Here is an 18,466-nt window from a genome sequence, read left to right as displayed (position 1 = left end):
TTAATTCCAGTTGTTCCTCCCTCCCCACCCCATAAGCTGCTCCCTGATGTTCCCCCCACGATGTCCCTGCTCCCCCACTGGTCTTTCCTAAGATGTCTTTCCGTCTGTGGATAGGAGATCCAGGGGCCCCTTGGAGAGGGATCGGGAGGCTTAGATTCAGGCGTAGGAGCTGGCCGGGCAGCAGCTGGTTCCCAGCCAGGGCACAGTGCTTCTGGAGCTGAGCTCTAGGGCAGTGCTGGGAGAAAGGTGGGTGATTGGGTGATTTGCCCACGGGGCTACGAGGAGCAGCTTGCCTCTGCCTTAGGTGAGGCTACTCCACGGAGCAGGCCGGGGTGGATGCCCATCTGAGGGAGGGGGCTTCATTCACTCACCTTTAGGTTCTTCCTGGGCACAAACCCCAAGCAGTGGTGCGCCATGAGGATGAAGTTGGAGAGGAAGTATAAGAAAGCGAAGAGGCTGTGCAGCCACAGAAGGGTGCTCCTGCCGGGGGAGCGGTGGGGTGAGGCCTCCTTGCACGGCGGGCCTCCCGGAGCCCGCTGCACAGTGTCCCCACCCCCAGGCACCTGGACCCTGGGCCATCATCCATCCTCAGACCCTCTCTAGAGCTTCTCCAGACCCCCAGTTCCATCCTCACCACGGCCCTAGATTGCCTTCCCATCACAGTGGCCCCGGCACCCCTTTTCGCCTTCAGGGCCCTCTGATATCCTACTTGGAGTCCCAACTCTCAGGGCCCCTTGGAAGGGGAGGCAGTGGGGGGTCAGGGCCTGGCTCTAGCTAAGAAGGGCTTCCTGGACATTTCCCTGCACCAGGACCAGGGTGGGACGATGTTCCCGCAGAGCATTTTCCCCTAGCCTCCCACAGCCTTGCAGGGAACTTCCGTGGCTCTCCCTCCACCCACAGGGACGAGTGGGCCAGAGCACGCCAGTATGGGCTGATGTACACAGAAGGCCCCTATGTTCATCTGTGGGACTGTGATTTGAACTCAGGACCTCATACTTGGTAGGTTGGCACTTTACCTTTTGAGCCATACTTCCATCCCCTTTTGCTGGATTTTTGTTTTCTTTTTTGAGATAGAGTCTCAAAGACTTTTCTGCTGGGGCTGGCCTCAAACCGTGATCCCTTCACTCTCAGATTTCTGAATAGCTAGGATTATCAAGGTGTGAGCAACAGGCTCCCAGCTTAGCATCTGCTTCTTGGGAAGGTGTAAGCATAGGAGAACTGGCCTAGGGAAGGTGCTGGTAGCTCTGTGAAGGTTGACAGCACTTGGGGAAGGAGTTGGGTGAAAGGAGAAGGGATAGGATGACATGACCCCAGTCTGCTGCTCTGAGAGTCTTAGGTCAACCTAGAACTAGAGGTGCCTAGAATTCAGGTAAACCTACCGAAAGGCATATGGAGTGCAGAGGCAGAATGTGTGTGTTTGGGGGGGGGTGGGTGGAGAGAGAGAGAGAGAGAGAGAGAGAGAGAGAGAGAGAGAGAGAGAGAGAGAGAGAGAGAGAGAGGGAGAGGGAGGGAGAGAGAGGGAGAGAGAGCGCCCCCTACACACAACTGAGGGAACTGCTTTTGTGTGTAGGTCAGCCAAGCCTGACCAAGGCACTCAGTGGGCCTCTGCACAGAACAGAAAGGCCACATTGGACTCAGTACTTGGTGCAGGTTGATTTTGGCACCAAAACCAAATAAACCCCTGGGTTCCTGAACTGGGGGAAGGGGAGGGAGGACACTGGAGAGCTCAGAGACCATGCATTAACCCAGATCCAAGGCCAGAAGATGGTTTCTTGAACCCTCCATGGTGAGAATCAGAAGTTACTTTTATATGGGCTGACTTGAACCCACGGGTGGGCAGGGATTGAATCTCTGGAATCTCTCCTTGGAAAGGGGTCTTTACCTCTTGGGAGAGATGAAGAGCTGGAAATACTAAGCAAATGGGAATGGCCAGTTGGGGTAGTTCTGTCAGGACAGATGGGGACCTGGAGGTACCCAGTCCTGCCCCAACAAAAGAATAAACTTCTGGCCTCCTGCTCAGGGCCTGCCTGGGTTTCCAGGGAAGGCAGCCTTGCATAACACACAGGCGACCATGCTCCCCGCAGATGCCCAGCCAGTAGAACAGGAGGTAAGACGATCAGGTACCTACTCTGTGGAGACATTGACAATGGTGGTCCGAGCAAAGTGACTATTCCAATCTGAAAGAGAGAAAAAAAAAAGAAACATATTCCAAACCTTGAGCTGGGACAGTATGCCTGAATTAAAAACTCCTAAAGGAACACCCAAGTTCTACAGATGCTTGTCTACCCTGTCCTTACTCCTTGCTTGTCCCCAACCCAAACCATCCTCCCATTCTGAGGAGAGGAACACAAAAGCACAATGCCTATGTGCATCTGATCATATGAAACAATGTTGATTGAAATTGTTGGGGAATATTATGGCCTGGGAAAGGCTGCCCTTCCACCAGCCTTGGGACAATAGAAGTCCCTCCCACCTTCTGGCCTCCACCCCTTGGGAGGTGAACACGTGGGTGCCACCATGATGGGGTTGTCCCGCCCACAAAGGGAAGTTTCGTGAGGTCACTTGATGAACGTGATCCCTAGCCTATGACTGGCCCTTTGGCCAGCCCCCTTTCTTTCCTGCCATTACTTCTATATAAGTGCCCTTCCATATTAAAGTCTTTGAGACGCTTCCCACCACCGCAGCGTGTCCCTGATGCCTTCCTTTTCGCCTCCGCCCTCGGTAACATGTGGGGGGACTGGGGGGAGGGGAAGCTTCAGCAACCCGTCCTCAACTTAGCGCTTGCCCATGTGAGCACGCCTTTGGCCTTCCGCTGGCGGAGGGCCAGGCTGAGTGCTCTTTCATAGAGTTTGTGGTTACCATTCTCCCCGTGGGGGGAGAAAGGGATCGTCCAGATCCCAACAGAAATGAACTCCAGCAAGTGGAAAAAAGAGGTTTTTGTTTTCTTTTGTTGCTGTTTTTGTTTTCCTTTTTTTTTTTTTGTTTAGTGTGTTAGGTTATCTGTCCTTGGGAGGGGAAAGGAGGCACAGAAACGGAGGGACAAAGAGTGAACAAATGCAGCAGTGGTACTCATTGGACACTGTGATACCACATGTGGATGGGGATGGGAGGGGGGAAACTGGGAGAGAGCAAAGGAAGGGCTGACATTGCCCCAAAAGAAATGTACTCAGTACCTGACTTATGTAAGTGTAACCCATCTGTATATCACCTTTATAATAACAATTTTTTTAAAGATGAAGGACCCCCCTCGCGGGTGTCAATGGGAGATCTTGGCTGTAAAATGACACCAAGTGTGGGGCAGCCCCAGGGCAAGGCTGATTTGGAGCAGGAGGTCAGTAAAGCTTGCGGAAAGAGTGGGCTCTCCAGTCAGAATGATCAGATGAACAACTCTGGCCACAATCACAAGAACCTATAAGTCCGGAAAATGGGACTCCGCCTCATCTGAATGGAGTATGGATGTTCGTGCGCAGGTTCGATCCATGTAGTGTGAAACATGTCTAAAGGCTCTGCACGATGAGATCACTGCCCATGTATTCACCCTCAGGAGGAGAATCCAGAAAGGCGGGAGTCAGAGTTCCTCATTGTGCGGGTCCAGATTCTCAGTGTGCTACACGGATTTCATCAGGCCCACTTCCAGCAGAGGATGGGATCCAGGGAAAGCTGGTGACCCCCTGGAACTTCGGGTGCCATTGAACTACCCAGGTATCCAGCCTCCCTACAGCTCTGTCCTGGGATTCTGTGGGAACTACACTGCTAGTCTCTGGCACCTACTGAACACCAGGCACTTGACATTATCTCCCAATGCCTAAGGCAGTTGGCAAGCCTGATTTGCCCAAGATGAGGTTGAATCATGTGTTAGCTTGGATGAAAGTGTTTTCTGAGGAAAAGATATGGGTCCTCCATCACAGTGCTATTTTGCTCAAAAAACTAAGCCTGTTACACCAGGTATGGGTAGAAGGCAGTTCTAGGAGAACTGCATTCACAGTGGTGTGTCCACCAGGGCCAGTATAGCGGAAGTCAAGTTCACGGACCCCCTGTAGCAAGCCACAAATACCTAGCCAGGTGCTCTATGAGCATATAACAATTCCAGACTGAACTGGTACTATGTCTCAGCGATGCACCACACCCTAGGTAGAACAAGGCATTAGGTCTCCATTCAGATTTCTAGCCCCTCTCCCCCATGAACATCCCTAGCTCTGTCCAGCCTCTCAGGCTGCCTCCCAGGTTTAGTGGCTGAGGCCCGGGATCCACTGAGTACTACCTACCCAGAACAGTTCCAGTGTAGTTGATGGGCAAAATGACGCCCAGAGAGGGGATGCAGAGGATGAACACGAAGAGGATGAGGTGGTGCTGGAACATGATGTAGATGCGCGCGTCGTCCCCACACTTGTTAATCAGATCCTGATCCCTGGAGGAGACACAAGCAAGGACATTCCCTAGGAGTGTAGCCACAGCTTCCACGGGACGACTCCCCTTCCCCCAAGTTGTCATTCTGTGGGAAGTATTACCCTTCTTCTCCGGGCATCAAGTCTGCGTGATGTGTGTATCTCAGTGGACTCAGAGGTAGATTAAAGAGAGAAGCTACGTTCCAGGCACCAAATGGAGGAACAGGAGCTCATGAACTCCACCCGTGGGTACCAGCCAGCCTTCCATTCCTTCTGGGCACATTTCTGAGCTTACCAGGTTGCAGGTACCTGCCAGAGCTCTAAGTGAGCGTGACATGTACCCCGTTTAAAAAGTGGTTCATTCGGATTCCTTAAATTATAAGGATTTTTTTTTTTGGGCGGGTGGGGGGGGGGGTGGGGACCATGGAGTTTGAACTCAAGGCCTGGCCACTGTACCTGAGCTCTTTTGCTCAAGGCTAGTGCATGATCATTTTGAGCCACAGCTCTACTTCCTAAAAGAATTCTTGAAACCCACAATGAGATCATGTACAATACTACCAGACTGGCCAACATGAGAAAGCTGGACGATGCCAAAGGTTAGTGAAGGAGAGTGTGGAACATTGAGAGCTCTGTATGGGTGGATGCTGTTCCGCCATGTTGAAGGACAGTTGGCTTTGTCTACTGAAATGGAATATATGCACTTCCTATGACCCAGTGATTCCACTGCGAGGTTACCACCCTACAGAAATGCATGACAAGGCTGGGAAGGTGGCTTAGTGGTAGAGTGCTTGCCTAGCATGCATGAAGCCCTGGGTTCAATTCCTCAGCACCACATACACAGAAAAAGCCCGAAGTGGCGCTGTGGCTCAAGTGGTAGAGCACTAGCCTTGAGCAAAAGAAGTTCAGGGATAGTGCCTAGGCCCTGAGTTCAAGCCCCAGGACTGGGGAAAAAAATTCATGACAGGTGCATTCAGAGACATGTTAGACTCTTGTAGATGTGTTATCTGTAACATCCATGACTGGATAGATGCCTATCAAAGGTAGATTGGACTCAAGAATTGTTTATGTATATGCATATGTAATTGTATAGTGAACTGTGATATATATGCATATGTAGTTGTACAGTGAAGTATTTATTCTACAGTGTTAAAAATGAGTGACTCCTAGCTGAATCTCATACACACAATGTTGAGTGAAAGATATGCTAGGCACAAACACTACATACAGTATGATTCCATATATAAACTTCAAAAATAAACACTACTGACCCATAGAGTTAGGGAGGTCAGAGGTCAGAATACAGGCTATCTGTGGAGACAAGGAAGTGGGGACAACACTGGGATAGTGAGAAGGGGGCTCTGGTGGCAAAGTTCTAATTCTGGACCTGGAGGGTGGGCACAGAGATTCTATCTTGTGATAACTGAACTCTGTGTGATTTGTGTCCCTCTGTATGTGTGTGTGCACATGCATGCGCTAAACTTCAATTTAAAAGTGTGAAAGCAACATACATTTATAGAGAAACTTTGGGAATGAGAGGATGATGTCTATGATATCCCTGGTAAGATGGATTCAACAATTGTATGTGTGTAATTGTGTGCTGCTGTGCTGCTTTTATTCATGACTGCTATGGCTTCAATGTATTTTATCCCCTGTGAAATGGAATGGGCTCTCATCTGGGTGCATAAAGAAGGGAGAAGCTTAATCTGACTGTGAATTTTAGAGGCTGGGCCTTTGAGAAGTGATGGGGATTAGATAGGGTCATCAAAGTAGATCCTTGTGATCCAATCTTGGTGGCTTTCTGAGAGGTCCCCAGGATACACATGCATGCGCGCGCGCACACACACACACACACACACACATTTGCACACTCCCTGTCTTTTGCCAGGTAGTGTCCTGCATAGCTTTGGGCCTTCACTTGCAAGAAGACGATTGCCGGATAGAGTTCTCCCTTGCCCTGTGAGCCAAAAATTTCTTTCCTTTGTAACTTACCTAGTCTACGGTGTTGTGTTGTTGGCAACAGAAAATAGATCAAGGCTATGCTGACGACCCAGAACTTCCAGAACTGTGAGCTAAACAGATTTCTTCTCTTCTAAAATTACCAATCCTCAGTTATGTCATTACAGTAGTGAAAAACAGACCACTATGCCTTACTGGCTGTTTTAAAACTACAAAATGACTAAATGCTTTAAACTTCCCTGGAAACTGTTGATGAGGGTTGCATCTGTAGAAGACCCTTAACGATGTTGTGTCTGTGCTAGCTTGTGGACGTTTAACAAATCAACAGAGCAAAACCAGAGAGGGAGCCCAAGAAACACAAAAGTCTCCTTTTCCCTTGGTCACATGAGGCTAAGAGTCGAGAGATCCACTCTTGACTCACACACAGAGCAACTGCTTCATTCCCTTGGGACTGACTAGTGACAGGAAATACTGGAGGCTCTGTGGGATCCTGCTAGCAGAAGCCACTGGTCTTAGGCTCTGCTCAGGATTCCCAACACCTACTCAGGGTTCCCTGTGCCCTCTGAGGTCCCAGGACCTTCAGTAGATCTGGAAAACAGAAGTGCCATGTGACTCTAGGGGGCAGGGTCTTGTGACAAAGCAGAAGGCTCCCAGCAAAGCCCTTGAGGGGCTGATCATAGGGGTAAGGGTGGAAGTCCTCAGGCCACTGGAAAGGAGTTTGAAGGACAAACAGGACAGAACTGACTTGGGAGGAGGAAACTGAGTCCAGGCTCACGCCCAGTTCTGAGCATGTGGAAAGCAGAGCTGTGTGTGCACGTGTATGTAGGTGTGAATGCATCTGTGTGTGCACATGTATGTGAGTGTGCATGCATCTCTGTGTGTGCACATGCTTGTCCATTCTACACTGAGGATGTAGAATCCTGGTAAATGTCCACTCCACTGAAGCCTCTGGCGGTGCTGGGGGAGTCAGGAGAGAAGCGGTGTCCTGAAGTTGGGTTTGGCACAGGAATCCAGAAGAGGACATGGGCAAGGCTACCCCCTCTGTAATTTGTGGGTAGAGAGAGAAAGTCTGCTCTTCTGGTGCCCAAAGTGTTTGCTCCCTGTTGAGAAGAATGATGAATGCTGTGCACTGAAACCAGGGGACAGCAAGAGAAAGGATTTCTTTTCCTGGTTTGACATGCATGGGAGTCAATGATGCAACTCTTAAATGTCATCCTTCCCCAAAGACAGAGGGGGCAGTGTAGGTTCCATTCATCAGTGATGACACAGGAAAGAACTCTCTGACTGCACTGGGCACAGATCTGAGGCTGGTCATCCTGAGGGGCGGGGGGACCCTGCTTCTCTCTCCAGAGACTCCCTATCTTCATCCTCCCACCACAAGGTGACAGAGCGCAAGGCACTTACTTCATGGTCATGCTGTTGAAAAGCCAGGAACAGAAGCCCTGGGAGAAAGGAGAAAAACCATGAGTGAATCAGTCCTGGCCAGCTCAGCCTACCTCTGGAGACCCCACAGAGCCCCACAGTCATCTGGGGGCATTTGCAGCAGTGCCCAGGAAGGGTATGTGGGTGATGGCCATGGCTCTGAAAGCTACCAGATTTGAGATCCCAGAGGTTTAACAAAACCTCAGGTGATGCTGAGGTTCTTGATTGGCCCAATTGAGTCATATGAATCTATTTCCACAAACCAGGAAGACCTACTTCTGAAACCACGGGGATCGGTGAAGGGGGGTTTCTAAAAGCAAACAACAAGGGCAGAAAAAAAAAGGAAACAGAAGTCTTTGTTCCCTCTTGGCATAAAACCTATCTTCCAAGTCTGTATGGACATGAAGAGTCTCCCCAAGAGGCTTACATGCTGAGGGTCAGCTCCCATTGAGAGATGATTAAATCAAGAGGGTGCTGACTTCATCCATGGACTAACCAATGGTGAGTTCACACTGAACCAGAAGGTAGAACTGGCTGGAGGAAGGAGGAGGACACGAAGACTAAGCTTGTCCTCTCCCCTACTTCCTGGCTGCCCTGTAGTGAGCAGCTGGGCTCCACCACACTCTCCTCCCCTAGGTGTCTGCCTCACTTCAGGCCCAGGGCAACAACCCAGACACCTCTGATCCCATGCACCATGATAAATCTCCCCTCTTTCAAGCTGGAGTTCTCGGGTATTTTCTCATAATGATGGAGAGGTTAACGAATGCAAAGTATCTGGTTGGCTGACGGTGGCAATGGCCAGTCAGTGGGTGTCCAGTGCAGGAACACCATTCCCCCAGCCATGTGCTGGGAGCCCAAAGGACAGAAACCCAGGAGGGAGTGAGCAATGAGGGGAAGATGGCACAATGGCGCCATCCACAGGAAGGGAGGACTTTCTAGAAAACAATTGGGCTGGGAGGCTCTGCTGCCCTTCTCTATGTGAAGAACCCTTCTCTACTGCTCACCTTGGGGAAACAGGTACAATTTACTAAGGGGGCACATCGTTGGGAGACACACTTTCCTAAGGATGTATTTCTACCCCTGTCATGACAGCTGCCTGGGTCTATCCAACACATTGATTGGTAAAGACACCAACTAGAATACGTGCGGGGCACCCACAGACGACAGGGCAGGGGCTGTAAGTAGAGAAGTGTAATTAATGAAAGTTGCACAGATGTAAGAGCCTGTGTGGACCCATCATGCCTCCTACCCCGAGTCTCTCTGATGGCATAAACCACTCCGAAAACTCAGCAGCTGACAGGCAGCCTGGAGGCAGACACTCCCTTCCAATTCTCTCTTCCTCCTCCTGCACCACGGAGAAAGGGCATGAGTACCCAGGAGCCAGCTCAGCTGATGAGATTGAGTGACAGCAGCCAGTGCCCTGGACCTCTCTTGGCCCTCATCCTTCCCACCCTTGCCACATGGGGGCAATGGTGTCTGCACAACTTGGTTGGGCACTCTTTGTGGACATAGCCCTGGCTAAGGTCTCCCAAGGGCTGGGTCATTGCTGGCCCAAGAGAATTCTACCCTCCGTCTCATATGGTGACTTCTTTTAAAATAAAGTGATCTTAGCTAAGTGCTGGGGACACATACCTGTAATTCTAACTACTCAGGAGGCTGAGATCTGATGATTGCCATCTAAAGCCAGCCTAGGCAGGAGAGTTGTGAGACTCTTATCTTCAAATTGCCACCAAAAAGCCAGAATTAGAGCTCAAGTGGTAGAGTGCTAGCCTTGAACAAAAAAGTTCAGGGACAACACCCGGCCGCTGAGCTCAAGTCCCAGGACTGGCACACACACACAAAATGGAGGTGATCTATTAGTTCCCTTTTCAGCATTGAAGTTTTAGCTCAGGGCCTTTTGCTTATTAGGCAAGCACTCTACTACTTGGGCCACACCACCAGCCCTTTAATAATCGTAGTTTCTTTCTCAGATCAGATCTTGCTTTTTGCCTGGATCCAGCTTGAGCCACAATCCACCAATGGCCTCCTGGGTAGCTGAGCTCACACAGTGTGAGCCACCGTGCTCAACATGGGACTTTGTTAACTTTTTGCCTCCGCTGACCTTGAGTCATTCCTGATCTCTGCCTCTCAAGGAGGTGGGCATCACAGGCAAGAGCCACTGTACCTACCTTGAAATAATCTGTGTTTGAAAACAAGGCTATTAGAGAAGAGGGGCTGGAGGCCCTCAGCCTTAGCTGGAGGGATACAGTTGGAAGCAGCAGTATAAGAATAACATTTGAGATTTGAGTGTGAATGCTTTTGCTAGGGGAGAGAGATAGATAGATAGAGAGAGAGAGAGAGAGCGCACGCAGGGAGTTAGGGCAGGTGGGGAGACCCTGGGTGGGGAGGAGGCTGAAAAGGGTAGAGGTAGAAGACGACCTCAGAGAGTGAGACATCACAGAACCAAATAGATGCTCCTGCTGGAGATGGAAGGGTGGTCTACGGGTCAGAGGCTGTGAGAGATCAGGTAAGACAGGACTGAGGGAAGCTACTGGGCTTGGTGGCAGGGACTGCTGATGGCCTGGGGCTGACAGGGTGATGGAGTGGATACTGCACTTGAGGAGGCTGGGGAGTGGGTGGCCCGGAGGTGAGGGCATGGAGCTCAACACATCTGATTGGCTGTGCCAGGACCAATGGACACGGGCCCTGTGTGGTTCAGATGGGGCACTGGAAGTTCTCTTCCTCCCTTCCCCCTTCCTGCCCAATGCCATCCCTGACCACCCCCTACCATGCAGCACCTTCCTTGTCCCCTTTGAGTGACAGATGCTCATTACTGTCCTACATGCATGTCTCGTTGTCTCCCTGGGCTGGAAGGAAGTGCTATGGGACACAAAGAGGTCCATCTTTGGATCTCAAACCAGCAGTGGCACACAGGTGCTCGCGGCCACTGGATGAAGAAACAGAGGCCCAGCATTCCTCATGACAGAGAAGGAAGCCAAACATGGGGTCCCGCTGGCTGGGCCGAGGGAATCCTGGCCTGACTGTGGGAATCTTCTACATGAAATGTTGGGGAGTCCTTAGCTCAGGGAGGGGTAAGGAGGAGGGAGCGCAGGTCTGGGGACTGTAGGAAGCATGAGGGATTTGAAAAGAGAAGTTCATTTTGAAAATCCAAGGTATTATTCAACTTCGTTGGCAGCCTAGAAGTCAGAATGTCTTCCAGGTAGAGAAATGGAGTCTGAGGAATTTGCTTGAAGTCTCGGAGGGAAGCGGGGGAGCCCGGCTGGCAGATCCCTGCTCCTTTCTGTACTCCAGAGTCAGGATCCCTCTGTGCACCAGCCCCGCTCCCAGCACTCACCTTGTCCCTGCGCTCCATCTCCAAGGAAATCTCCGAGGGAGACGACTTCTCGCTCTGCTCCCCATAGATCAGCGAGGTCAGGCTGCCAGCCAGGAAGGGCAGTGGGGAGGTAGAAAAGGAGAGAGAAGGCCTCAAATGTCTGCCCTGCTCCCTGGGCCCAGGGCTGCAGGCACGCCTCAGTTCCTCTGCTGGACTTGCAGCTCTGCCCTGCTGCCGGGTGCACAATGCACTTTGACAGCCCAGCCGTGGATCCAGAAAGTCTGAGACCAGAGGAAAGGAAGGTGGCATGGTGCCCAGTGAGGGCTGCCCTCCAGTGCTCCTTTCTGCAGGGAACCGGCTGGCAAGACGCTTGCTGCAGTTGGGGCACTGGGTAAAGAAGCCTCCCAAGGGAACAAGGGGCTCACCTGCCTCCCTTACCTGTCATTGTGTATTAGCAAAGCCAGGCGCCCATAGTCCCAAGCGGCTTTCCGGAGGAAGGAGTAAGCCAAGACAATGAGCTGCAAGACCAGGGAAAGCAAAACTGGTCAGAGATGTTGAGTATGGCTTCCATAGTGGGCCAACCGCCTGCATTCCCCTGGGGGAGACTCTTGTGAAGTCCCTGGGGTGCTCTGTCAGGGAGAGGCCTGTATCCCTACCACCCCGCCCCAGCAGCACACAGTGGACGCAGCAGTTTTCCCAATGAGCTGGGGAGCAGTGAGAGGAGAACGAGTGCCCAGGACTCACCACCCACAAGGCGGCATTGAGGACCAGCACGGTGGGGATCCCCCCAAAGGGCTGCCCCTGGAGGACGGTGCTGCGAGACTGGAAACACTCATCCATGGAAATGTTGCCAAACTTTCCCGCCAAATTCAGTTCCTCCGGCACGGCAGACATCCTGGAAGGTTCTGAGAGAGACATGGGGGTTGGCCCCTATTCTGCAAAACACACAAGGCTGCTGGGGGGTTAGGAGACAGGCACGGAGCGTAAGGCCAAGGCGGGGCCTGGCCAATCAATCATGCAGGGGCCAGGCCAAGCTTGGGGAACTGTGTCATCAAGACAAAGGGCCAATGGTCTATACATGCGATGGAATCTCACATTCGTCAGGAAGAATATTGTATCCTCTGCAAGGAAATGAATGGACCTGGAAAAACACATGCTAAATGAAAGTAAGTCAGGCTGAGAGACACAAAGGGCACCTGTTTGTTTTCTCTCATATGTGGAAGTTAGATGTAAATTATAAACATATCCACAAACATATAAAGGTCTATATGCACAGATGTCAAGTTTGGTGTATAGCACTGGGGAAAACTCCAGCGGTATAACTTTTTGAAGCATTAACCTACAGTTTAATAAAATGAAAACCAGGAGGCGGAAAGACGTTTTGTAAGCAATCTGTGCTTTAACCCAAAATGATATTAAGGAGGGAGGGCAGACAAATTAAGAGAGTGTGGGAGAGTGAAAATGGGCATGGGAAGGGGAGAGGGTGAGGTTAGAGTTGTAAGAGGGAGTGGCCAGCGAAGGCCTCGCAGCAAGGGTGTCACTGGAGGGAGGACCTGCAGACAGCGAGAAGTCACATAGGCCTGGGGAAGCCTGCTCCAGCAGGAACCAAGGCCCTGGCTGCGAACCCGGGGCTGGACAAGGAAGGGGGACAAAAAGAGAGAGGTTTGAGCCAAGGAGAGGCTTGCGATGACCTAAGGTGTTTTTCAGCTCCTTCTGATGGAGGCGAGAGAGGGTGAGGAGGGCCAAACAAGTGAGGATTCCTGGTAGGGGAGAATTGGCAGTCTGCGCCGGGCCAGAAGCGGTAGGGAGGACCCACTCACGGACTGAAAAAGGATGAAGCGAGCTGAGGAACTGTCTAAGGCTTTCAGCTTGAGTGACTGGAAGATGGAGTCGCTGTCCATGGATGGGAAGACAATGATGTGGGAGCAGGGAAGAGGACCAGAGGGGAGGCAGCCAAGGGCGCAGGTGAACAAGCCAAGGAGATACAGACACGGAATCCAGAAGGCAGACCGGAGTTGCCCATGTGACAAAAGCCACCAGCACAGATGTCCCTCCAAGGCAAAGGACAAGATCATTGAAGCGGGGTCATGGAGAAAGGGAGAGGTGAAAAGGTTTAAAGTGGGGACAGTGGTTAGAGTATAGTGAATGGCTACAGCAAAGAGGGCAGAAGATTCTAGGCTAAGACTGGGAGGATAGTTGGAGAAAGAAGAAGAGCCTGACAGTTGCAAAGCAGAGCAAGAAAGACGTCTCTCCGAGCCAGGCCAGGGCTGCGGGGGAGAGGCAGAGCTGCTCTCCAGAGGCCAGTTCGGAAGACTCTTGGTCTCCAGTTCCTGGTGAGGAAGTCAGGATGCGCCGAAGCTGAGGGCACTCCTGTACCTTGCGGCTCTGCTCCTTGAGCTATGCACTTCAGGTATCCCTGCCTCCCTTTCCTCATCTGAAAAAAACAGGGATGGCATCAGCCATTGACACCTCTTCCCAGGGCTGCTGAGAGGAGCTGGGGGGGGGGGGGGCGAGATTTCTGGATCCTGTGGAACCATGCCTGTAACTCAGGAAGCAGCCACAAACACTTGTGAGAAAAGAGGATATAGAGTTCCAGGACATCCACTGTGGGCTCAGGAACTGGGGAGGGTGGGAGGTGGGGAGGAGAAAGGAAACAAGGCACAGGGTTTGGAGAGGGAGAGATGAGAAAGGTGGTCTGGGAACCTGGGGTCCCTCGGGTCACCCACAAAAAATGGGAATAGATGACATCATGAGATTAGTCCGGTCAAATGTAAAGTCATAGTGGTTGGCACTCAACACAGTATACTCCATTTGTAAGCCTTCTGCCAGAGGACCGCAGCAACTACAACAGCATCTCCAGGATGGGAGGAGCAGCCGTCTGAGCCTGGCAGATTCCAACACAGGATCCAAAGGAAGCTGATGGCCACCAGGGGGAGCCTGCGTCAAGGCAGCTGTTTGATGGAGGGCATGCGAGGCAAACTGTAGGTTTCAAAGGTCCAGGGAGCTTTTTTTCCTACCTTAATCAGCTATGGAGAGGAAAGTCCAAGTCAGGTCTGGAAATACCACACAGCTACCAGGTTTCTTCCTGTGAAAGAACACATGAGGTGGAAAAGTCAGACTTAAGGGCTCTCAGAGCCTGTTCCTCTTCAGCATAGATGCTCTTCAGATTTGTTTTGCAATGTTTTCCCCCAGTCTGTTGCTCTCTTTTCATTTTCTTGATGGCGTCTTCTAAAGTGCATTTGTGCGTGGTGTGGAGGTGTGTGTGTGTGCGTGCATGCATGTATGCACTTGAACCCAGGCCCTGAACTCTGTCCCTCAGTTTTAGGCTACAGGTCCACTTCTAGCTATTCTCTTTGCTGGTTAATTAACAATAAGAAAGAGTCTCTCAAATTTGTCAGCTTGGTCTGGCTTTGAATCACAATCCACATAGCTCAGCCTCCTGTAGTTAGAATTTCAGGTGTGAGCCAGTGACCCCTGGCTTAAAAGTTGTCCTCCAAGCTGAGCTGCGGTGGTGGAGGCATTAGCACTAGGAAGTGGGGAAGGGTGGGTACAGGGAACTATAAGGGCAAAGATCCCAAGGCAGACTAAATACAATGTTTTGGGGAAGAGAAAATGAATAACTGTGTCTGGAAACTAGGATGGATACTGGTCTGTCCATCTATCTATCCATCCATCCATCCATCCATCCATCCATCCATCCATCCATCAATCTGCCTGTCCATCCATCCAACACGGTGGGCTCAATTCACTGAGCACCTACTCTTGGGCAGACACTGTACAGAGCTTGGGGATGTTAGGAGATGATTTCTATGTGCCTGGGTTACTTTCTGCCTGGAAGGGCTCACTACAATGACCCAACCCCTAAATTAGGACCACAGGCTGCTTGGTGAGGAAGAAAAAGAGAGAAGAGAGCCCTCACCCTTTCTCCTACCTTACCACCCTCCTCCGCTCTCTCAGGCAGCAGGCAGAGCCAGTAACAGGGGAGGCTGTTACCATGGAAACCCAGAGAAGCACCCAGCCTTTCTCCACAGCCTGCCAGGTCCATTCTGGACATACCTTCTTCATCTCTCCATCACCCTGTGGGGCAGTACTACTGTTATCCCCATTTTCCAGGTACAGGCTCTGCCAAAGAGCTAGCTCTTGTGTGTGATCAAGGGAAGAAGGCCCAGGGGTTGACCTTCTGGAGAAACAGAATGAATGAAGCCTGGTTCCCACCGATGCTAGAGGGACCTGTGGCAGGAGCACCAACCTGGCCTGCTAGGTGTCAGGGACCATGTCTCCTCAGGCATCAATTTCCCAGCAGAAGACAAAGAGGCTGTTTGGGGCGTGGGTGTGAGTGTGTGTGAAGAATAAGTTGTCTGAAGCCAGATGGCTTGGACTAAATCCCAGATCCACCCTGTGTGACCAGGGATGGTATGGTGACTTTACCTCTTGGAGTTTCTGAGCCTATACTAGAAAAGGGGGATAACAATAGCATTGTTTCAAGAGTTGTTGTAAAGATGATGATAATTCACAGAAAGCCCTTCAGTGCTTAATGTCAGCCATGCCAACCCAGGGTCATCCACACGTGTGAAGATGGGGGTAAGCGGTCTAGATCGCCAAGCTCCTCTTCCCCATCCACTTTAGTCTGGGACAGGAAAGGGGAGAGGTGAGGCTGGGAAGGGGGGTTTCGCGCTCCCTCACACTGCAGCAGGAAGGGTGGCCATTGCCTCTGTCCTTTCTGTGAATAAAAAGCAAATTCGATCTTGCCTCCAGGCCACAGGGCAGGAGAGGGGGTGATGCTACTACTCGTTGACACATTTCATCTTAGTGGAGAGCATGCTGCCTTCCTGTGGCCCATCTCTACCCTATCTAGGCTTCTTCCCATGCCCAAATCTGGATAATCTGTCATTCTTGGCCAGGACAAAATTTTCCTTGGTGGCTAAGCAAAGGTTTTGAAACGAACTAGCTTTCTCTGAGGAGTTCTCTGTCTGTTCTCTTCCAGGTGTCCTGACCTAGCTGCGGCTCAGCCCTGGCTGTCCTGGTGAGCCAGGCTTCCAGAGGAACTAGACATCTGAAGGCCAAATCTCAGGAATGACCCCAGAGTTCGGATCTTCCAAGAGGCTCTGACCTGAGGAGGGGACAATTTGACAAATAGCTAGCATTTATTGAACCTGAAAATGTTTTCCACTCAAGCACGAGTTCATTTAATCATAGGGCACAAGAAGCATCCCTAGATGAAAAGGAAAAATCAAGATAGATTGGGGTTGGACAAGTTGGCTATGGCCATCGTGCTAGTGAATGGCAGAACTGGCCAGGTGTTTCATTACCCTCTTCAGGGCTGGCAGTGCTGGGCAAGGGCAGAGGAAGGGGATGGCCTTGTTGGAGTCCTATCCAAGGTCAGAGTCCTCCTAGCCTCTTAATGCAATGCAGCGGGAGCAGAGAGGTGTGAGCTAATCTTATAGACACCAGGCTGCATTTCCCAGCAATACTACTCAGCTCACCATCCCACAACATCACAGCAAGCAGCCCACAAGGCCTGCATCTGTGGTTTAGATGCAGCCATGTCCCAGAAGAAGATCCTGCAGCTGGGGAGCCCCCTCCCCCGAGCACACAAAGCCATAGCTCCTGCCCCACCCCTCTGGCCTTCCCTTTGCTTCAATAATGCATTTCCTTTTTGTTACCAGGATTCTCCCATGGCTCAGGACTCAGCAAAGAAACCAGAGGGGGTGAAACCGCTCACAAAGAAATGCACCTCATACCTGACTTATGTGACGGTAACCCCTTTGTACATCACTTTCACAATGCATTTTTAAAGTAATGAAGCAAATATTTAAACTAAAAAAGAAAAAGAAATGAGTTTCTGGACACATACAGCTCTGTCCCGGCTTAGGTTCCCGCTCACCGCTAGGGGCCTGTAGAAGGGGTGGGGGTGGCAGTTCGAGTCACTGAAATGAAGGTCTCTGGTTCGTGGCCTTGCACGCCTCCCTCATTAGCCGGCTGTGAATTTTCCTCTGAGGATCTGCGAGCCTCTCCTTGCTCTGAGCTTTCCTCCATCACCTCAGAACCTTCACAATCATGGTCGTTTGCTCAACTTTTCTATTAAAAGATGTTGTTTAAGTCTAGGAAAGGGTGGGTGTGGGCAAAGGATGGGGTTTCTGGCTCCTCATTCAGTGCTCTCAGTGGCCTCTCCTCCTAGAGGGTTCTGAATCAGCTCTGAGGCATCTAGTAGATAAAGATCCTCATACCTCACCCCAGACATAAAGAATGAGAATCTCATCTGGCCACATGGCTCACACCTATAGTCCCAGCCACCTGGAAGACAAAGAGAAGAGGATTGTGGTTTAAGGCCAGCTGGAGCAAAAAAAAAGGAAGATTCCATCTCAGAAAAACAGCTATGGGGCTGGGAATATGGCTTAGTGGTAGAGTGCTTGCCTCATATACGTAAAGCCCTGGGTTCTATTCCTCAGCACCACATATACAGAAAAAGCCAGAAGTGGTGCTGTGGCTCAAGTGGTAGAGTGCTAGCCTTGAGCAGAAAGAAGCCAGGGACAGTGCTCAGGCCCTGAGTCCAAGCCCTAGGATTGGCAAAAAGAACACACACACACACACACACACACAAACACACACACACACACACACGCTAGGTGTGGGTGTGATGTGTCTACAATGTGGTATGTGTCTGCTGCATGGGAAACAGAGGTAGGAAGGCTGTAGTCAAAGGCCAGTGCCTGGTAAAAGTGAGAATCCCTATCTGATAAAATGACTGAAAAACACAAATTGCTGGGGGCATGGTTCAAGTGATAGAGCACCTGCCTAGCAAGCAGAAGGCCTGAGTTCAAACACCAATGCTGAAAAAAAAAAAGAAAAGAAAAAAATCTCCAGTTATTTTGTGTGGTCAACCTGGAGACCCATCAATTAAGCATCCTGGAGCTATTTGCATCAAGGTAAAGAGTTCTTAAAGACCCACTTTCCTGACACCCTGTAGTTAAGGAGAGATGGTGGAAGGTTTGGGGATAAAGATGGTAGCTGATTGACCTTTACATCCATTTGCAGTAACAGCCCTCAAGGCTAGTCCTGTTATTTTCCCACTTTCTACCTAATTCAGCCCCCTGCTGGTTCTGAAGCTTTGAGGTACTGGCCCAGGGGATTTGCCCCAGGGCTGCTGCATAAGCCGGGCACTCAGTCAGCCTGTTCTGGATCTCAGCACCACGGACAGAGCCACCTAGATCACCTAGTGCCACAGCCACACAGCGAATGACAGAATGACAGAGCAGCGCTCCTTGGCATTCCTACCAAGAGAAGAATGAGAATGACAACCGGCATTTGCTGAGTGGGCTCTGTGTGCCGAGCCTCTAATTCATCATCATCTAGGTAACACGTTTATTGGGTAATTGGAATAGGTGGATGG

At 51.0% G+C, this 18,466-nt stretch overlaps 1 protein-coding gene across 1 annotated transcript in view; it reads right to left on the bottom strand.

The window, feature by feature from the left end:
• Positions 1-18,466, bottom strand: part of Tmem63c (transmembrane protein 63C) — a 58,075-nt gene that overhangs the window by 16,981 nt on the left and 22,628 nt on the right. Inside the window, exons 2-9 of the mRNA XM_048362568.1 lie at positions 14,094-14,161; positions 11,821-11,971; positions 11,515-11,594; positions 11,098-11,179; positions 7,746-7,783; positions 4,266-4,408; positions 2,129-2,177; positions 372-480 (exon numbers count right to left, since the gene is read on the bottom strand). Coding sequence (XP_048218525.1) covers positions 372-480; positions 2,129-2,177; positions 4,266-4,408; positions 7,746-7,783; positions 11,098-11,179; positions 11,515-11,594; positions 11,821-11,970 — 651 coding nt within the window. The 5' untranslated portion in view covers position 11,971; positions 14,094-14,161. The remainder of the gene's footprint in view (positions 1-371; positions 481-2,128; positions 2,178-4,265; positions 4,409-7,745; positions 7,784-11,097; positions 11,180-11,514; positions 11,595-11,820; positions 11,972-14,093; positions 14,162-18,466) is intronic.

This window comes from Perognathus longimembris, chromosome 14, assembly GCF_023159225.1.
Source record: "Perognathus longimembris pacificus isolate PPM17 chromosome 14, ASM2315922v1, whole genome shotgun sequence".
Classification (NCBI taxonomy): domain Eukaryota; kingdom Metazoa; phylum Chordata; class Mammalia; order Rodentia; family Heteromyidae; genus Perognathus; species Perognathus longimembris.
This window is presented reverse-complemented; position numbering and strand designations above follow the sequence as displayed.